We start from the raw sequence: 16,584 nt of genomic DNA on the forward strand, positions 1-16,584 counted from the left end.
AAAACAGGTTTCAGAGGACATTTGCTACTTTTCTCCAATGAGAATTTATCACTTCTGCATTAGAATCATTAAAGATGCATTTTTAAAATCCATATCCATATAATTTGTCCAAGGTGGATTTACACAATCTGTTTTGTTCCCTGTAGGACACTGGAGATGATTACTATAATAATACACTTGTGTTATGTATGCAAGGTTTTACTGTGAGTATCTGATCTGACCATAAAATTATTTTTGGGAGCTTAAACGTTAAAATGACTAATCCATCATGATACATGCCTCATATGTCAAAAAAATCTAAAGACAAAATCATGCAATCTTAAGTCAGCTGTTGGAGGCAGGAGTTGCAGTTCTTGTATTATCTGCACTGATTTGTACAAAAAAAAAATGTTTAGGCCTTCAAATGTTGTTTATGTCTAAGAAAACAACAAATGTTGATGACAATTATTGTCATGCTGGAAATTATGGTTGTCAATGACTTGTTAATAATTGTTATTAAAGTTAAACCTCCTTGATGCAAAGTTTCTGGTCTTAGAAATACATAGAATAAATAAATATATTGGCTAGCTAATATATTGGTTATCATATTAACATTTTTTCAGTATCTTAATTCTAACAGGAATATATTTAAGTGACAATAAATGAGTAAATCTTTATTGTCTTTCTGGCTTATGCCAAAAAGATGAAAAAGAAGGAATATAAACAGAGTAAATATAGGCTACTGTGACTTTAAGTAGGCCTTAAACATTTTAAGGGGTTCATCGAGCTAAAATGCCTATAAAACAAATATCTTTCTGTGTCAGCTGGTTATGGTAAAGCAATGTTTATTTATGTTTCACATAAATATTTATAGGCCTATATGTCTATTTTGTCTAGAATGTATTTTTGTATATTGTATGTATGTATTAGTATGTTTGATTTATTTATTTATAAATCTATTTGCAATTTACACTGTATTGTGTTTAAGAGTAAAGGGGTGTGTTCGTAAAATGAATGGATTAATTAATGTCCCAGTAATGAGCTTCCAGTATTTTTTTCTGTTAGTCTGCTATCTTACAATGTTTCTTGCTTGTATCATTTTCTACTAATTCGACTGGGACAGCATCCGTAATTTAACTCGAAATTTGGGCACTCGACATTCAGCAGAGTTACAAATCTGTAGAAATGAGGCAATGGCATTAACTACTTCCCTGTAATCCACAGAGAGCATGTGAATGTGAGTTCACACACTCCACCCACTGCAGTCTGACAGAGAGCCCAGCAGGCTCCAGTCGCACTTTTGCTTTGAGCGCGAGGCTGACAGACGCGTCCGAAGTGTTTAACTGGTGATTAATAATGTCGAGCACGACTACGAACACTTAAAAAGAATAGGATAAAAGGTGAAACATCGCGTTTTGAGAATATCAACAAAGGATTAAGGGACTTCACTTTGGATTTTACCCGGAATATCCGATAAAAACCCTTAAAGAGGATGTTTCGAGTTTGGGATATCTCCCTGTTGATATGCTTCTCTGTCTCACTCATGTTCGTCGGGGTTGAAGGCAGATCAGGTGGGTTTACTGTTTTTATGTTGCGCGTGTTTTAGGAACGCGCTTCCCTGAAGTTTTCCTATGACAGCGCGTGCGGGAAATCCTGTATAATTCCAGAAAGCCGTGACGTCAGAGACTTTCTCCTGAAGAACCACCAGTTCTGCGACTAAACCTGCTTCTTGTCTCAACTTGCTCCCTGTAGTAGGCTAGTGTGTTGCTGGTAGCCTACTACTACTATAAACAAACAACAGAATGTTACTACCGCTAAAGTTACTGCTGTTACTCTCTTCTTGAACGTTGTTTTTGTTTTTTTCTTTCTTCCTTACATTGTTCCACTGCTCTTGAACCCCACAGAGCTCCCTCCACCAATGAACCTGACTTTCAAATGGGAAACACCTTTCACTCTTAATCTGACATGGGAAAAACCGAAGGATCTTGACCCTGATTGCAAAGTCAACTACACGGTGTGCGTGCACCATTCTCAGGTGAGTCACCTTTGCATTTGAATGAAGTGCATACTTGTATGTTTTTATCGATGCTGTGAAAGGATCCTATCGAGGCTTTGAGATTTTTTTTTTTTTTTAATTATGGAATAAATATGTGAAGCTTTGGGATCAGTTGTATGATCAGTTTTAAGGGCCGAGTTCGAGTGAGTTCCTGCATTAAACCTGGATCTTCTTAATCCTCGTCTGATCCTTGCTACATTTTGTGGGTTTAAGATCCAACAGTCTACTGTACAACTGGATTGTCCAAAAACGTTCCCTTTAAGATGAATATGTTTGTTCGTATGGAGGATATGCTGCATCTACTGTTCAAGACAAATTCCCAAACTTCACTCCCATAAAATCATCCTGAGGTCCTTAGGAGAGCAATCCCAGAAAAACAAACCCACCAAAGGAAGCTGAGCTTAAGCAATGTTTAAGAAGGATTGGGCCAAAATTCCCCCAAGCTAATATGCAGAAATGATCTACACTTACTGGAAATGTTTGGTTGTTGTTATTGCTGCTGGGGGGTCACTCCGGATGCTGAAGGCGAAGGTTCACTTTTTACATTTTTATTTATTTATTTATGTATTGATTTTCCCAGCAAATATGTCAAGGGTTCAGAACGAAGATGCATTTTCCAAACTTTAAAATAACTTGGGACAGAACCCAAGAGGACAAAGGGAGACAAGTCTCCTTGGACTAGTTTATTTTGTTCAATCAGGAGTTATGCAAGCAGCCGTGACAGATCTTTACTATATTTAGTGACATTTTTGCCTTCTTGATTCATATAGCCCATAGCTTAAGCATTTAAAAGGTACTAATATTCCATGTGGAGTCTAAATTAATGTTATGTTATTAAAACCAAATGCATACTTGCAATAAAATAAACCATGTTTAAAATATTTTACTGTATGTATGCTGCAATATAATGGTGAATAACAGTAACAACAATAATAATAAAAAAGGTTTTGTTGTCCCATATATTCTAACTCAATGAAAATATGAGTCAAACCAGGACAGACCATAGTACAAGTGACCCTGGCACACTTTTTGTATTACAGAGAGCTTAGTTTTTCTCTGTAATCACACAATTAACCAGGTCTGAGAAGCCCTGAACAAACACTGAACTGGAGTTTAAGTGTGTTTTCGTCCATTTGAAGTCAACTAAACAAAATTAATTCAGTTGTTCATTTTCGTTTACTGATACTTTATTGCCTCAGCTCTTACGCACATAAGCCAAAGTCAAAGTCTACCTTGGGTTTATTGTTTCCTCATCACATGTTTAGTTTCATTTATGTATGTACTTATCTCTCTTTGCCCTTTTCCTTTTAAACAGCCCTTTTTTCATGTGCTCCCCATTGAGTGTTATGGTACAGCAGATGAAGTAGACATTAAGATTTTCTTAATCTGCTTAGTCTAACAATACAGCTACTGTAAGTACTAATATAACACAACTAATGTACTTTTAAGAAGACTGTGCCTGTCATTGTTTAAATTCTGCAGTGGCTGCTGCTGGAAAGCTGGTAGCACGCCAGATAAAACACTCAACCCTGTGTACTTCCTTGCAAAGCCCTGTTTTCATGAACTCTTGGGATGATGTTCACATAAAGCAAATGAACTGTAATGGAAATGTGCACACGTTGGAGCAATTATGAAAAATGCAAATTGAGGTTACAAATCAAGCCTCTTGCAATCAAATAAGTCTCTATCTGACGTGTTTTGGGTACTTACGACACACATTTGAAACTAATTGTGTTTAAATATTTCTGTACATGTTACACATTAATTACACACAGATAATCTGGTTTGGATGATCTAAGGTTGATTTGATTTGTACCTGTGGTATTGTGGGGGATTTCAGAGTTAAACATAGTACTTCTGAAAAGTCACTTCCGTCTAGGAGAACCAGTCGGGTCAGTAAACAGCAATGACAGTTGTACTGGCATCATTAAGTTTGACACAGGCTGTATTTAATTAGAGAAACTGTTGATAAGACCAGTTATTTAATATGACATTGATTAAAGTGCTGTCATTAGATTAGACCAGCTCTTAAATCTAAGACCCACATCATACATTAGGCACAATAAGAAGGTTTGGTAAAGTGAGAGGAAGAGGAAACAAAGCAAGCTCTGGAACTCTGTTGTTTGGATTCCTAGCAACGTAGCAACTTCATTTGTGATTGCGTTTCTGTTTGTGTGTTCAAAATGTTTAAATAATATGGAACAAAATGCAAGTTACAATATTTAAGTTTGAAACTCTCTCTCTCTCTCTCTCTCTCTCTCTCTCTCTCTCTCTCTCTCTCTCTATATATATATATATATATATATATATATATATATATATAGATTAAAACCTACATTATGGGAACCAAGTGACCCCACAAGGAAAGTAAATTTTGACATTGTGGGGACTTAAGGAACAAAAAAAAAAAGCTTATAAATCATACAGAATCTAAGGTTTTTTTTTTTTTTTTTTTTTTTTTTTTTTAAATATCAAAAAGTGTGTACAGTATAAAAACCAACACACCTGTTGAGAGTCCCCATAACACACGGAAACCAGTGTGTGTGTGGAGAAATGTCTTTATATAGTGAAAGAGCTTAAAAATGCAAATTCATTTGTGTGGTTTGTCTAACAACATGATACTTGACTTATGCTCTTGTGTAGTTTCCTTTTGGAGCTGGTCTGTTGACACTTTGCACTGTACTGTAATTCAATTTATGCACAAAGAAATCCCTAAAATATATAAAAATATGTTATGTCTTTGTGCCTAGTAAAGAGAATGTTTCTGTTGTTGTTTTACATTATCTTTGATCGCTTTATCATCTTGAAAAGCTGTAACTTTGGGGAAAATATTCTGCAAAGGAATAATGGGAGGTTTTCTCTAGAAACAAGTGACTCATTCTTACTCAGTATGGAGTAAGGCTCGCACACACACGCACAGTAACACAAAATGAATGCAAGTACAAACAGACTGTATTTAACATGAAAACCCTCTGTCCCCAACAGGACTGTTCTGTAAAAACCAAATCAGACATGCAAGGAGACAAACGTAGCCAAACCAAGAGAGTCCAAAACACCACCTGCAAATTTAATATCTCCAATGAGAATGGACTGTGCATCAGTGTTACAGTGAACCCTGAAACCTGTGAAAACAAAAACCATAGTCCATCTTTGGACATTAGCCTCCCTCCACCTACAGGTACCCTGCATGATAACCAACTCTCTCATGTTAAATGCTTTTTGGTGCTTTGTACATTTTTAATAATTTCATATTGATCTTAAGTCATGGAGGTATGTTTATATTATTACATGTTATGGTATTATTGGATAAAAAACAAACAATCATTTGATGCATTTTACTTAAGAAGAAAGTCACAAGATGAACAGTTTAAATTATTAAACACACCATTCGTGTTTTAAGAGCTGCAGGTTTGCAATATAGTTTTCAACTTATCCATCCTGCAATATTAGCCTTTTTTTTTTAAAGTCTGCATTACATTGTGAGAGGAACACAAAACATTTCTCCCTGAAATGTGACATTTTTGGAACACTAATATGCAGAGTAGCAGCTTGATTTAATATTTATCGTTAATTTTTCTTGTTTTGGGGAATAATAGCATCTTTCCTGCTTTTCTCTTGTTGCCTCACCGTAACTGAATCACTGAATCAATGTCATACATACACTGACATGTAAATGTGTGTGTTCATGTGTTGATGCATTCATGTGCATGCAACTTTGAGATGTCACATTTCATTCTGAGTCTCTTTGAGTTTTGAATGTTCCAGTGAGTTTTCATAGCCCATCAAGACTTAAAAAATAAACCACTGAGTTTCTTAGCCAAGGAACTCAAGCATTAAGATTCACTTCTTACATAATCCACAGATTATGTTAATATTCATGAATTCATATAATTGTAAAATTCCAGGACTGATTTGCAATCTCCACATTTGTTTCAGTGACGCTGGTGACAAACAGGAGCTATGAGTATTCCCATAACAGGCTGAAGTGCACGTGGAGACCTGTTGACGTAGTCCAAGACCTTGGTTTTTATTACTGGTATGTAACTCTTTTTCTTACCATTGTTTTGTATATTTCCTTTCATTCATGCATTGGTTGTTAACTTGTGTGTTTCAGGTCACCTCAGAAAAATATGGTAATAAAGTGCAATGATATGACGTTTGGAGAATGCGTCATACACGATGCACTTCTCAAGGACATGACAAGCATGTTTTACCTGTTCAATGGCACCTATAATGGTAAACCTGTAAACAACACTTTCATGGATAAACGGCCAGCACAATACGGTAAACATGCACAGAAAGCCAGTTAAACAGCCAGGTTTCTCAAATACAGCATGCTGCGTTGTCTTTTTCACAACAGATAATTATTTAAGAAAAAATATAGTTGATTACGTTAAGGAAACATAAACACTATATCTGGAAAAGCTGAGATCTGAGCTACATTTTTCACATTTTCTAATGTCAATCGCCTCTCTGTTTGTTTCACTAATTTATAGTCTCTGTTTTGGGACTTCCTTTGCAGTGAAACTAAACAAACCTCAACTTACGATCCAGAAAGATGGGCACAATCTCCGTTTTCAGACAAACAAATCAGATTTAGATGAGTTTGGACCTCACTGCTACATATACAAATACAAATACAGCAAGTGCGATAAGGTAAATCATGTTGTGTTTTTTTTATATGTAATAGTATAAGATCAGGTTATCTTTATTCACAAAGTATTATCATTCTCACTAAAGCTTTAAATGCACATATAACTGCCCTCTTTTGATGTTTAAGAGTATAGAAAGAATGAAAAAGGACATTTAAACAATGCAATATGTATCAACACGCATTTAAAGCATTGACTTGGCATTGTGCCATGGAGTGTAGCGCATAATGTCATGTTAAACAAGACTTTCTGATCCTATATTTTTCTGTTGTGTTTACAGATCGAACCAGAAAAGGAGGTCATAGAAGATAACAAGTATGAAGTGGACCATGACTCAAACTGCAAGTACAGAGCCAGTGTCCAGATCATCTTCTCAGACAAATGTGGTGCAGGGAAGAGTGACCCGAGTGACGAGGTGGAATACGGTACGTCTAGGTCTAGCAATCGGCATCATATTCAACTATGATGATCACTCTTTGTTTAGATTGTTAAAGTATTAGGAATGTAATTCAAATTTTAGGGATGATCCTCATAGTAATAGGGTAAAACAGTAAAAAATAAAAAGGCATACAGGACAATTTTTGTTTCCTGGACCATTTTAGTGTGAACTGTACTGTAATAATAAAGAAAAATGTGTACATTTCTGCCATATGCACATAAACTGACAGTCATCATTGATAAGCTACTACTAAATATTGTAGAAACTTAATTTTCTGTAAAGTTGCTTTGCAATGATTTATATAGTAAAAAGTGCTATACAAATAAACTTGAATTGAATTGAATTGAATAAAAATAACAGTAAAACAATTATATTGTAAAAATTTAAAGGAACTGTTTTATATTTTGATATGTAATTTTCAGCATCATTACTCCAGTCTTTAGTGTCACATGATCCTTCAGAAATCATTCTAATATGCTCATTTGCTGCTCAAGAAACATTTCTTATCAATGTTGATGTCTTTTTGTGGAAACTGATTTTTTTAAAGATGCTTTAATGAATTGGAAGTTCAAAAGAGCATTTATTACAAATAAATTATTTCCAAAAAAAATCTTGCTGAGCCTAAACTTTTGAATGGTAGTATATTTACGGTTACTTGCTTTACATCCTGCAAATGAAATGTGCTTTCCTCTGGTCTTTGACAGTTGTACTTGAATGTTTTCCTTGTGCTCTTTCATAGGTGAGAACAGAGATGCACATTTGCCTGCATTGCTGGCTGTCATTATTATCCCGCTCATAGTTTCCTGTTGCCTGATAGTGTCTCTTGTGCTGCTAAGAAGGTGATGAATGATTTAGATTTTCATTGTTCTGCTCTTCTATTTGAAAAGAACAAATGCGAAACAATATTTTTGCATCATCATGTTTTATACATTGCATATAGGTTATTGTATATTTTTATGATTTCTTAAAGATATCTTATTTGTATGTCCTGTGAATCACAGATACTACTGAACCTGATCAGTTTTTAGTTAGAAGTTAAAAATGGGCAGATCTTAAGAACTTTAAATATATAACTGAATATTAATTGGGCCTGGAATGAACTGAAATCCGAATTTTCTTGTCTTCCTTCAGACATAAAGACATCATATTCCCAAAAATCCCAGAGCCAACGCTCATCTTTAAGGACATGCTCATCAACAACATCAGAATGCCAGAGGATCTACGGGTAAATTGTGCAGCCAATTAGCATAGCATTTATTAGTTTCATAATCAGAAACTTTTCAGATTCACACATTCCCCCATTAAAAAACAAGAAGCTGTAATTAATATTCTTAATTTAATCTCTTTCACCATCAGAGTCCTACAGATGGCAGACTGTATGTCCCTATTGAAGAAATCGTAGAAAGCAAGATAAGTCTTGAACCTGAGACACCACTTGTACCAACCACAGCAAATGCAGGCATAAAAAATTCTGATGACTGAAAATCTTCCAGTACATCAGGAAGGTCTCAGGGTGAACTTAAAACTTACACTGACGGGAAAATGTCTATACAAGGAGGAGGATTAAATTCCTGTTGTCTGTTTCATCTGCTGATGAATAATAAACTCAGGCTCCACCTAAATTTTTTTAATGGACTTCGACCTCAATTATAGCAGTTGCCAGTAAATTGCTCTTCTTGGCACGACAGTGGCTTGTTTTCATTGAATGTATTGTGAAGATAAGAAAAGCAATCAACAGACTTTCCTGGAGCAGGTTGGTTGGCTCTGATTATCTGGTATGTGAAGCTCGCACTGTACCCACTCGGTGTATCCAGACGCTGGCGGACGTCATAAGCAGCTTCATGCAACATGATAGAGGAACACTGCAAAAAGGTTCATGGAACATTTGATCTCTTGCACACCATTACTGAACTGTTCTATGCTAGTTTATACAGCCGCATCTATGGACTTGTGGGTGTTCTTGCACATAGTTTACAAACTAAATGTACTGCTACAAAAATTATTTTGTAAAAAGAAGAAAAAAAAGAAAAGAAAAAAAACTTTAAAGAAATTAGGTTTTCTATACACTGTGAATTGTTACATGTATTAAAGTGTGATTTACTGTATTCCAAAAAAAAAAAAAAAAAATGTTCTTGACTCTAAATATGTATATTATGTTCACATTTTTGACTAACAAATGGATATAGACAAAATAATGGATATGGAACGTCACATGACAAATATTCAGACATTCAAAAAAATACAATTATATATATATATTTGTATAAATTGTGTATTAAATGAAATATATACCTTAAAAGGTAAAATTGTATTTATTTGCATACTTTCTGTTTCATGTCAAGTTTAAGTAGACATAGTATTTTCCTGTAATTAAATTGTTTGCATAACTGGGCATCCTGTTTAGAGTTGGATCATTTAATTATTCTACGAAATTAAAAAAAAGTAAATGTGGTCACACTATATTTTAAGGTCCAATTCTCGCTATTAACAAACCATTAACTATGACTTTTGCCTCAATAAACTCATAATTTGCTGCTTATTAATAGGGGCATTCTAATAAGCAACTAGTTAATAGTGAGAAATGGTCCCTATAGTGTTACCAAAAATGTTTTGTTGTCAGCAAATGAAAGACTACAAAAGAAAGAAAATACATTTTACAATTATATTATGGTTTTACATTAAGAAACAGTGGTAGGTCCAATATAAAAACTACACATTCTGAACATTTATATTTTTAAGCAGTGTATTGGTAGTTAGTATGCTACACAGAAAAGTGTAAAATCGGGCACAATTAATTACTGTGTTAATTTGAAGGAAAAGTTTTTTTTATCTCTCTCTCTTTTTATCTGAATATAAAATTATGCATTGGATTTTGTTTTCAGGTTACAATTTAACTGATAATGTCCTGCCAGAAAATTACCAGTACCTTTTCCATTTTTCTACCTATTTTTAACTGATCTGATGAACACCTGCAGGTACAAACTAATAACAAGATGTTATCATAAATGAATAACTATTATTGAACAATTGCAACTACCAACTTGCAACAAGTTGGCAACACTGAGGGGAGTTCCTAAAGGAAGGTCGATTTGTTGCTAAAAGTTGCTAAATGATGTTCTGATGTCATTGCGCGATAACATTACATAATTATGACGCAGAAATGTGTCACTATCACTTATCTATAATAGAGTAGGAGTAATTCGCAGCGGATTTCGAGATTTTCCTATGGGGTTTTATAATGGAGTTTTTCAGATAATAAGTTAAATAAAGCTTGTGGTAAACATAACGACATACTTTTACATTTTGTTCTACAACGTAAATTACACGTATCCATACCCAAAACACAAATTTTGAAAGAGTTGTTTTCATTTTTGAAAACAAATGTTTTAAAAAGCGCTATAAAAATAAACTTGACTTGAATTGAATTGAATCATAGTGATCTGTTACATATTGTTAAGCGCGCTGTAAACAAGCTCAGGTTAAATTGGGACAGCAAGCCAGCGCAAAATCGGGCCCAGTCGAAACTGGACGACCAATTTTTAACCAGCTGCACTCCATCCCAGCCCCGTAGGCCTCTCACATTCTTCCAAGACCTCTACCAAGAGGTTTCGAGGCCTTGGAGACAACTGTTCTCGGCGTGGATTACTAATACAGTTGCTGCTGATTTTGCTACTATTTCCAAAATGGCAGAAAAAGGTTATGCGATGACGTCGGCCATTAAAGAGTCTCTTGCAGCACATCTCATGCCAAATTCAGCCCCATCCTGGAAGTCTCGCCCCCTATTGCTGTCCAAGCCGTGTAGAATTACTTCCGCTTTAGTCTGAGAATCTTACACGGCCGCTGGACAGGTCACGCCTACACTTCACTCCATGGGTGTACTTCAGGATTATCAAGCTGATGTACGTAAGGAGCTGGATGAGAGTGAAGACCCCAGATGAGCTATGGACTTGGCACTTTGAGCTACCAAGCATACAGCTCGAGCAGTGGGAAGATCCATGGGGGGTATGCTGTCAGTTGAGCGTATGTCTCACTCTCACTGACATAAAATCCTCATAAGGATTGGGGTCCTAGGTCTCGCCCACCGGCTTGCCCATGTCAACGCAATAGGATAGTCCTGAGTTCGACAGCCAAGGCCTTTTGTTCTCAGGCTCCTTGTAGTAGTTCCTGATTTCCCCACTCATCTTTGGAGACCAGGTCCTCCTTTGGAGAGTCTGAAAACCACACAAGCATATTCATCTCTCTCATCATGGCCTCCTGGCTCAGATCTTAATTGTAGAATTTGTTCCCCCTTAACACATGGACTCTTCCAGTCACCCCTGTCATCCAGTGTAAAATGGACTATTCCTGAACTTTCCATTGGAGTTCGCGAAGTGACAGAGAAGAGAGCAGGTGGATGAAAACGGGAAGGTAAACTGTCTGAATATTGTAGGTAGTTTGTAGATTAAGTTACATAGTATTAGTCCAAATTAGAGGAGTTTTATCGATTGTGCATGTGCGTACATCATGACGTAAGTACACTGAACAAAATTATAAATGCAACACTTTTGTTTTTGCCCCCATTTTTCATGAGCTGAACTCAAAGATCTATGTACACAAAAGGCCTATTTCTCTCAAATATTGGCCTTTTATTGTGGCCAGCCTAAGGCACACCTGTGCAATAATCATGCTGTCTAATCAGCATCTTGATATGCCACATCTGTGAGGTGGATTGGATTATCTCGGCAATGGGGAAGTGCTCACTAATACAGATTTAGACAGATTTGTGAACAATATTTGAGAGAAATAGGCCTTTTGTGTACATAGAAAAAGTCTTAGATCTTTGAGTTCAGCTCATGAAAAATGGGGGCAAAAACAAAAGTGTTGAGTTTATAATTTTGTTCAGTGTAATTATATCATTACTGAGCATTCTTAGCAACTGTAAGGATAAATGCCATTACACCTGTATTATAGTGTTTACATTTTGCTGTTGTTTACATGATTGTGCTATACTGCTATTATACTGCTACTATTCGGTATTATTCATGTTATTTACTGTCAATTTATGTATATTTATTCATTACAAATAAGGATGCACGGCCGCATCTCAGGTAGCGCACATGCGCTCTAGAGTTGTTTACATTCTAAGTTACAGAGTTTACACAGCAGAGATGTTCACGTGAACAGTTCATGCACATACTTTGTATATGTTTATACTGGACACTCATTTCCACTTATATAAGTAGTTAGACCTTGATTGTGATATTGTCTGTTACATTTATCTCCATTGAACAGCCATTTTCAAATAAGCTTTATTAAAGTTGTTGTTTGTATATATTTATATTCATACTTATGTTTGTATTTTATATTTTCAGAACCACACATCTATGCACATCTAATAAAGACAATTTGGATTATCTGAGTGAGACATCATTGTTCTGACCGGGCAAACTGTAGCCTTCACCCAAACCCAGACTAGCAATGGGGTATAGATTGATACGATTTTTCATTAACTCTCTCACCGCATATTGCACCTCAGGTGGTTTTAAATCGAGTCTTTACGACGAGCACATTCTCAGACACTCTGCACCTTTCGGCCTTCAGAGTTCAAGAGAAAGACCAAGGGTCATGTGTGTATGACATCCACAAAAGCCCCCACTTTCGAAAAGGTGGCAGACTAACCCGATCGAGTGTTTGGATGTCTTCCTGTTACTGAGGTCCCTTCCACTCAGGTGCTTCGGGGCCCTGTGCAAGGAACTCAGGTGATGACTTCGTCAAATGTGGTAACCCCACATGTGCTACCTTGTTTTGGCAGACGCCAGTGGCTCTCTGCAATCAGGAGATGTCTTGGCACCTGCAGTTCAGTTGTTGCCAAACGTAGAATGACTAAAGCCCCTGGCAGACTATTGGGCCACGTGGAGACACTTGCCCGATGTCTCACAGTGGGTCCTACGTACTGTTCAATACGGGTACACCATTCAATTCTGGAAAGGGCCACCTCCTTTAAGCGGGGCTCTTCCTACAACGGCGCGTCTTTGGGAGGTCTTGGTTTTGAGTCAGGAGTCAGAAGAAATACCCCTCGCTCAGACAGAGTCAGGCTTTCACAGGCGGTATTTTGTTGTGCCCAAAAAGGATGGCGGTTTATGTCCGATTTTTGGACTTGTGTCATTTAAATTCTGCACTCAGGGTGAGCAATTTCAAGATGCTAACGATGAGGTCCATTTTGTCTCATATCAAACCAGGAGATTGGTTTGTAACCATCAATCTAAAGGATGCATACTTTCACATCTAGATCGTCAAGAGACACAGGAAGTTCATTGGGTTTGCTTTCGAGGGCAAAGCTTACCAATTTCATGTTCTTTCATTCGGACTGGCTCTGGCTCCTCGAATGTTCACAAAATGTATGGACGCAGCTCTGGCCCCGTTGTGGCTCCAGGGCATCCGAATTTTGAACTACATGGACGATTAGCTCAATCTCAGGATCAGGCATTGGCACATCGAGACTGGTGCTCAAACATGTGAATAGTCTAGGATTGTGGGCTAACCTACAAAAGAGTGTCTTGTTGCCAAGTCAGCAAACAACCTTTTTGGGGGTGGACTTGGATTCTCGCAAGATGCGGGCACATCTGTCCCCTGCCTGTTTGCAGTCATTACAGACCTGTCTGAATCAATTCTGGACAGGCCGCTTAGTCCACTTAGGTTTATGCCTCAGACTGTTGGGCCTGATGGCGGCAGCATCCCCTGTGGTTCAGTTGGGCCTGCTCCACATGCAGTGGCACATGCATCCCTTTCAGTGGTGGATCAAGAGCCACAATATTTCATTTATTTTAGAATTATGGTAACCCGGAGGGCCTTCCGTGCTCTGAAACCGTGGATGAGGCCCCATTTCTTTCAGAGGGGGGTCCAGCTGGGGTCATTCTGTCATCCCAAGATGATTGTGATGGACATCCCTTATGGGCTCGGGGGTGGTCCATCAAGGACCAAAGGCCTAGTTCGTCAAGTTTGGACAGAGCTACATCACAGATGGCACATAAATCGTTTGGAGCTAATGGCAGTCTTTCTGTCTCTCAAACAGTTTTTACCTAAGTTGAAGGGTTGCCACGTTCTAGTCAGAACGGACAACACTGCTGTGGTTTCGTACCTGAACAGTCAGGGAGGATTACGTTCCCGCCCCCATTGGACATCTGTAACCGAGACGTTAGTAACCATCTTTTTTAAGAAATGTAACCATTTTAAAAAATCATGAGCTTGTGTGAACCACAGACCTTATTTTAGGGAATTTAACCAAATTCCCATTGACTTTGGGACGATGGAACAGGAAGTGCTAAAATGCTAACTCGCTTCTGAATTTTTGCCTACAAAGTCATCATCATTCTACCACTCTATTGAGAACTGGACTGCTCATGACGTCATGAAAGTGAAGCCGGTGCCCTGCCATATTGGAATTCCTCACTATTCCAATACATTACATTGAATGAATAGGAAATCGTACAAATTTAATGAGAAAACCACCTAACAAGTCAGCATTTTTAAATCAAGTATCCATGTACATTCTTACAATGCAAACACCCTAGGCATAAACAGTTTTTTTTTTTAATGTCTGGAATTTCCCCTGCTTATTAAAAAGTTAGGTTCAGTACAGTAGCAAACATCAGATGAACATGATAAACATCAGCCGGACACAACCTCAGCATGTATATAACAAATGACAAAGTGTTCATTCTGAAATCTGAAGATTTATGCTTTGTATAACAGTAAAACATATACCTTCATTCGCCTTGTAGTTATTCATTGTTTGTGTAATTTTGTTATAGTGTTTTTATTTGTACAGTAGATTTACGGCAAATGTTTCAATGATTTACAGCATTCGTTTTAAAGCAGGTAATGATTTAAACGGTGGTAAAATTAATTATTATTTAGCAAATACATATATTTGCGGTGTCTCGAAGGGTCTGAAATAGATGCTGCTCAATCAGGACATTAAAAATATACATCATAATTTATTCAGAGAAATAACTGACTACATACAGTACGGATTTAAAGACATGAAGCTTTATTTCCAAGATGATGCATGGTAAGTAAAGCTTTTCATTTCAGTGCAACAGCAAAAAAGTAACAGAGGCTATTGTATTAGTTATTCATTGTATATTTAATTCAATTTCTGATATTAATACGTTCATGTTTTATAATTCCTGAATAATTATGTTCATAAAGAACTTGGCTATATTTTGGATCGCTGGATCAGTGTAGTAGCACTCACTGCAGAACACAAGATCCAGGGGGCGTGGTTGGATCCACATCTAGGGGGTGGAGATGGGTGGGTTTAGGGATCAGGGAAAAGAGACGGGTAGGTTCAGGTATATATACAGTAAGTGAAAGTGAAAAAAAGTGAAAGTGATGTGACATACAGCCAAGTATGGTGACCCATACTCAGAATTCGTGCTCTGCATTTAACCCATCCAAAGTGCACACACACCGTGAACATACACCAGGAGAAGTGGGCAGCTATTTATGCTGCAGCGCCCAGGGAGCAGTTGGGGGTTCGGTGCCTTGCTCAAGGGCACCTCGAGACTCGAACCCACAACCTTAGGATCCGGCAATACCACGACTGAGGTACCCTTGAGCAAGGCACCGAACCCCCAACTGCTCCCCGGGTGGGAGGTGGGAGTTGTGAGAGGTGGGGAGGTGTAAGGTGGGAGATGTGTTCTGCAGTGAGGACCATCTCTGGCAGTGCGCAGCAGACACACCCACCTTTATATACAGCGCATATCATGCCCCAAAAGACCATAAACATTGGCAATAAAATCTGAAGCAAAAATAAATTTTTCCATACATGTAACATAACTAATGCCGTGTGACTGATTCGCTTCAAATCGGGTGATTTTAGGTCAGTGTTTTAGCTGTGACATAATGGTGCTCTCTGCCGGTAGGGAATAGTAAGATGGCGGCTCGAACACTTCCGCCTGTCGGCACTTTAGAACTCAATGAGCGATCCAGTCATTTATATATAGATCAGTGGTCACTACATTAAATCACAGCAAAAAATATATTTTATATATGTTAATTTAGAATTGTTTAATATAAATACATTATATTATATTAAAATTTAATATAACTTTCTGCATTTACATTTTCAATCATTCTGTATGATTTATAAGCTTGTTTTATCATGGGGACCTAAAAAATATTCCCATAAGGTTAGAATTTACTGGTATTACTGTACTTGTGGGGACATTTGGTCCCCATAACGTTGGGAATACCAGTAGCCTACACAAACACACAGCCTCTGAATATGCATTTTATTTTCTATGATTGAACTGTTACTGAATACATAGCGAGGACGTAGTTACTGAGGACATAGAAAATATGTCCATTAATAATAGACAGTTGAAATATCAAAAATATCATTTTTTAAAAAATTTTTTTTACAGAATTTGCGTAGCATATGTGTATAACAAAAGTTGCTAAAAATGGGCAAATTA

At 37.1% G+C, this 16,584-nt stretch overlaps 1 protein-coding gene across 1 annotated transcript; it reads left to right on the forward strand.

Moving 5' to 3' along the window:
* The first annotated feature begins 1,227 nt into the window (after positions 1 to 1,227).
* LOC109093138 (interleukin-13 receptor subunit alpha-1-like) lies at positions 1,228 to 9,520 on the forward strand. The gene is made up of 10 exons (XM_019106868.2): positions 1,228 to 1,550; positions 1,884 to 2,014; positions 5,021 to 5,213; positions 5,972 to 6,071; positions 6,150 to 6,319; positions 6,558 to 6,691; positions 6,968 to 7,112; positions 7,866 to 7,965; positions 8,258 to 8,351; positions 8,483 to 9,520. Exons 1-10 carry the CDS (start codon positions 1,472 to 1,474, stop codon positions 8,606 to 8,608), a joined length of 1,272 nt encoding a protein of 423 aa, XP_018962413.1. The 5' UTR covers positions 1,228 to 1,471; the 3' UTR covers positions 8,609 to 9,520.
* The last annotated feature ends 7,064 nt before the right edge of the window (positions 9,521 to 16,584 follow it).

Source organism: Cyprinus carpio, chromosome B7 (assembly GCF_018340385.1).
Source record: "Cyprinus carpio isolate SPL01 chromosome B7, ASM1834038v1, whole genome shotgun sequence".
In the NCBI taxonomy this organism is placed as follows: Eukaryota; Metazoa; Chordata; class Actinopteri; order Cypriniformes; family Cyprinidae; genus Cyprinus; species Cyprinus carpio.

Bases quoted from the DNA above. Each gene is read 5' to 3' on its own strand.
- LOC109093138 (XM_019106868.2), top strand. From the start codon at position 1,472: ATGTTTCGAGTTTGGGATATCTCCCTGTTGATATGCTTCTCTGTCTCA. The intron at 6,072-6,149 runs GTATGTAACTCT...TGTGTGTTTCAG, and splicing joins GACCTTGGTTTTTATTACTG to GTCACCTCAGAAAAATATGG. The intron at 7,966-8,257 runs GTGATGAATGAT...GTCTTCCTTCAG, and splicing joins TCTCTTGTGCTGCTAAGAAG to ACATAAAGACATCATATTCC.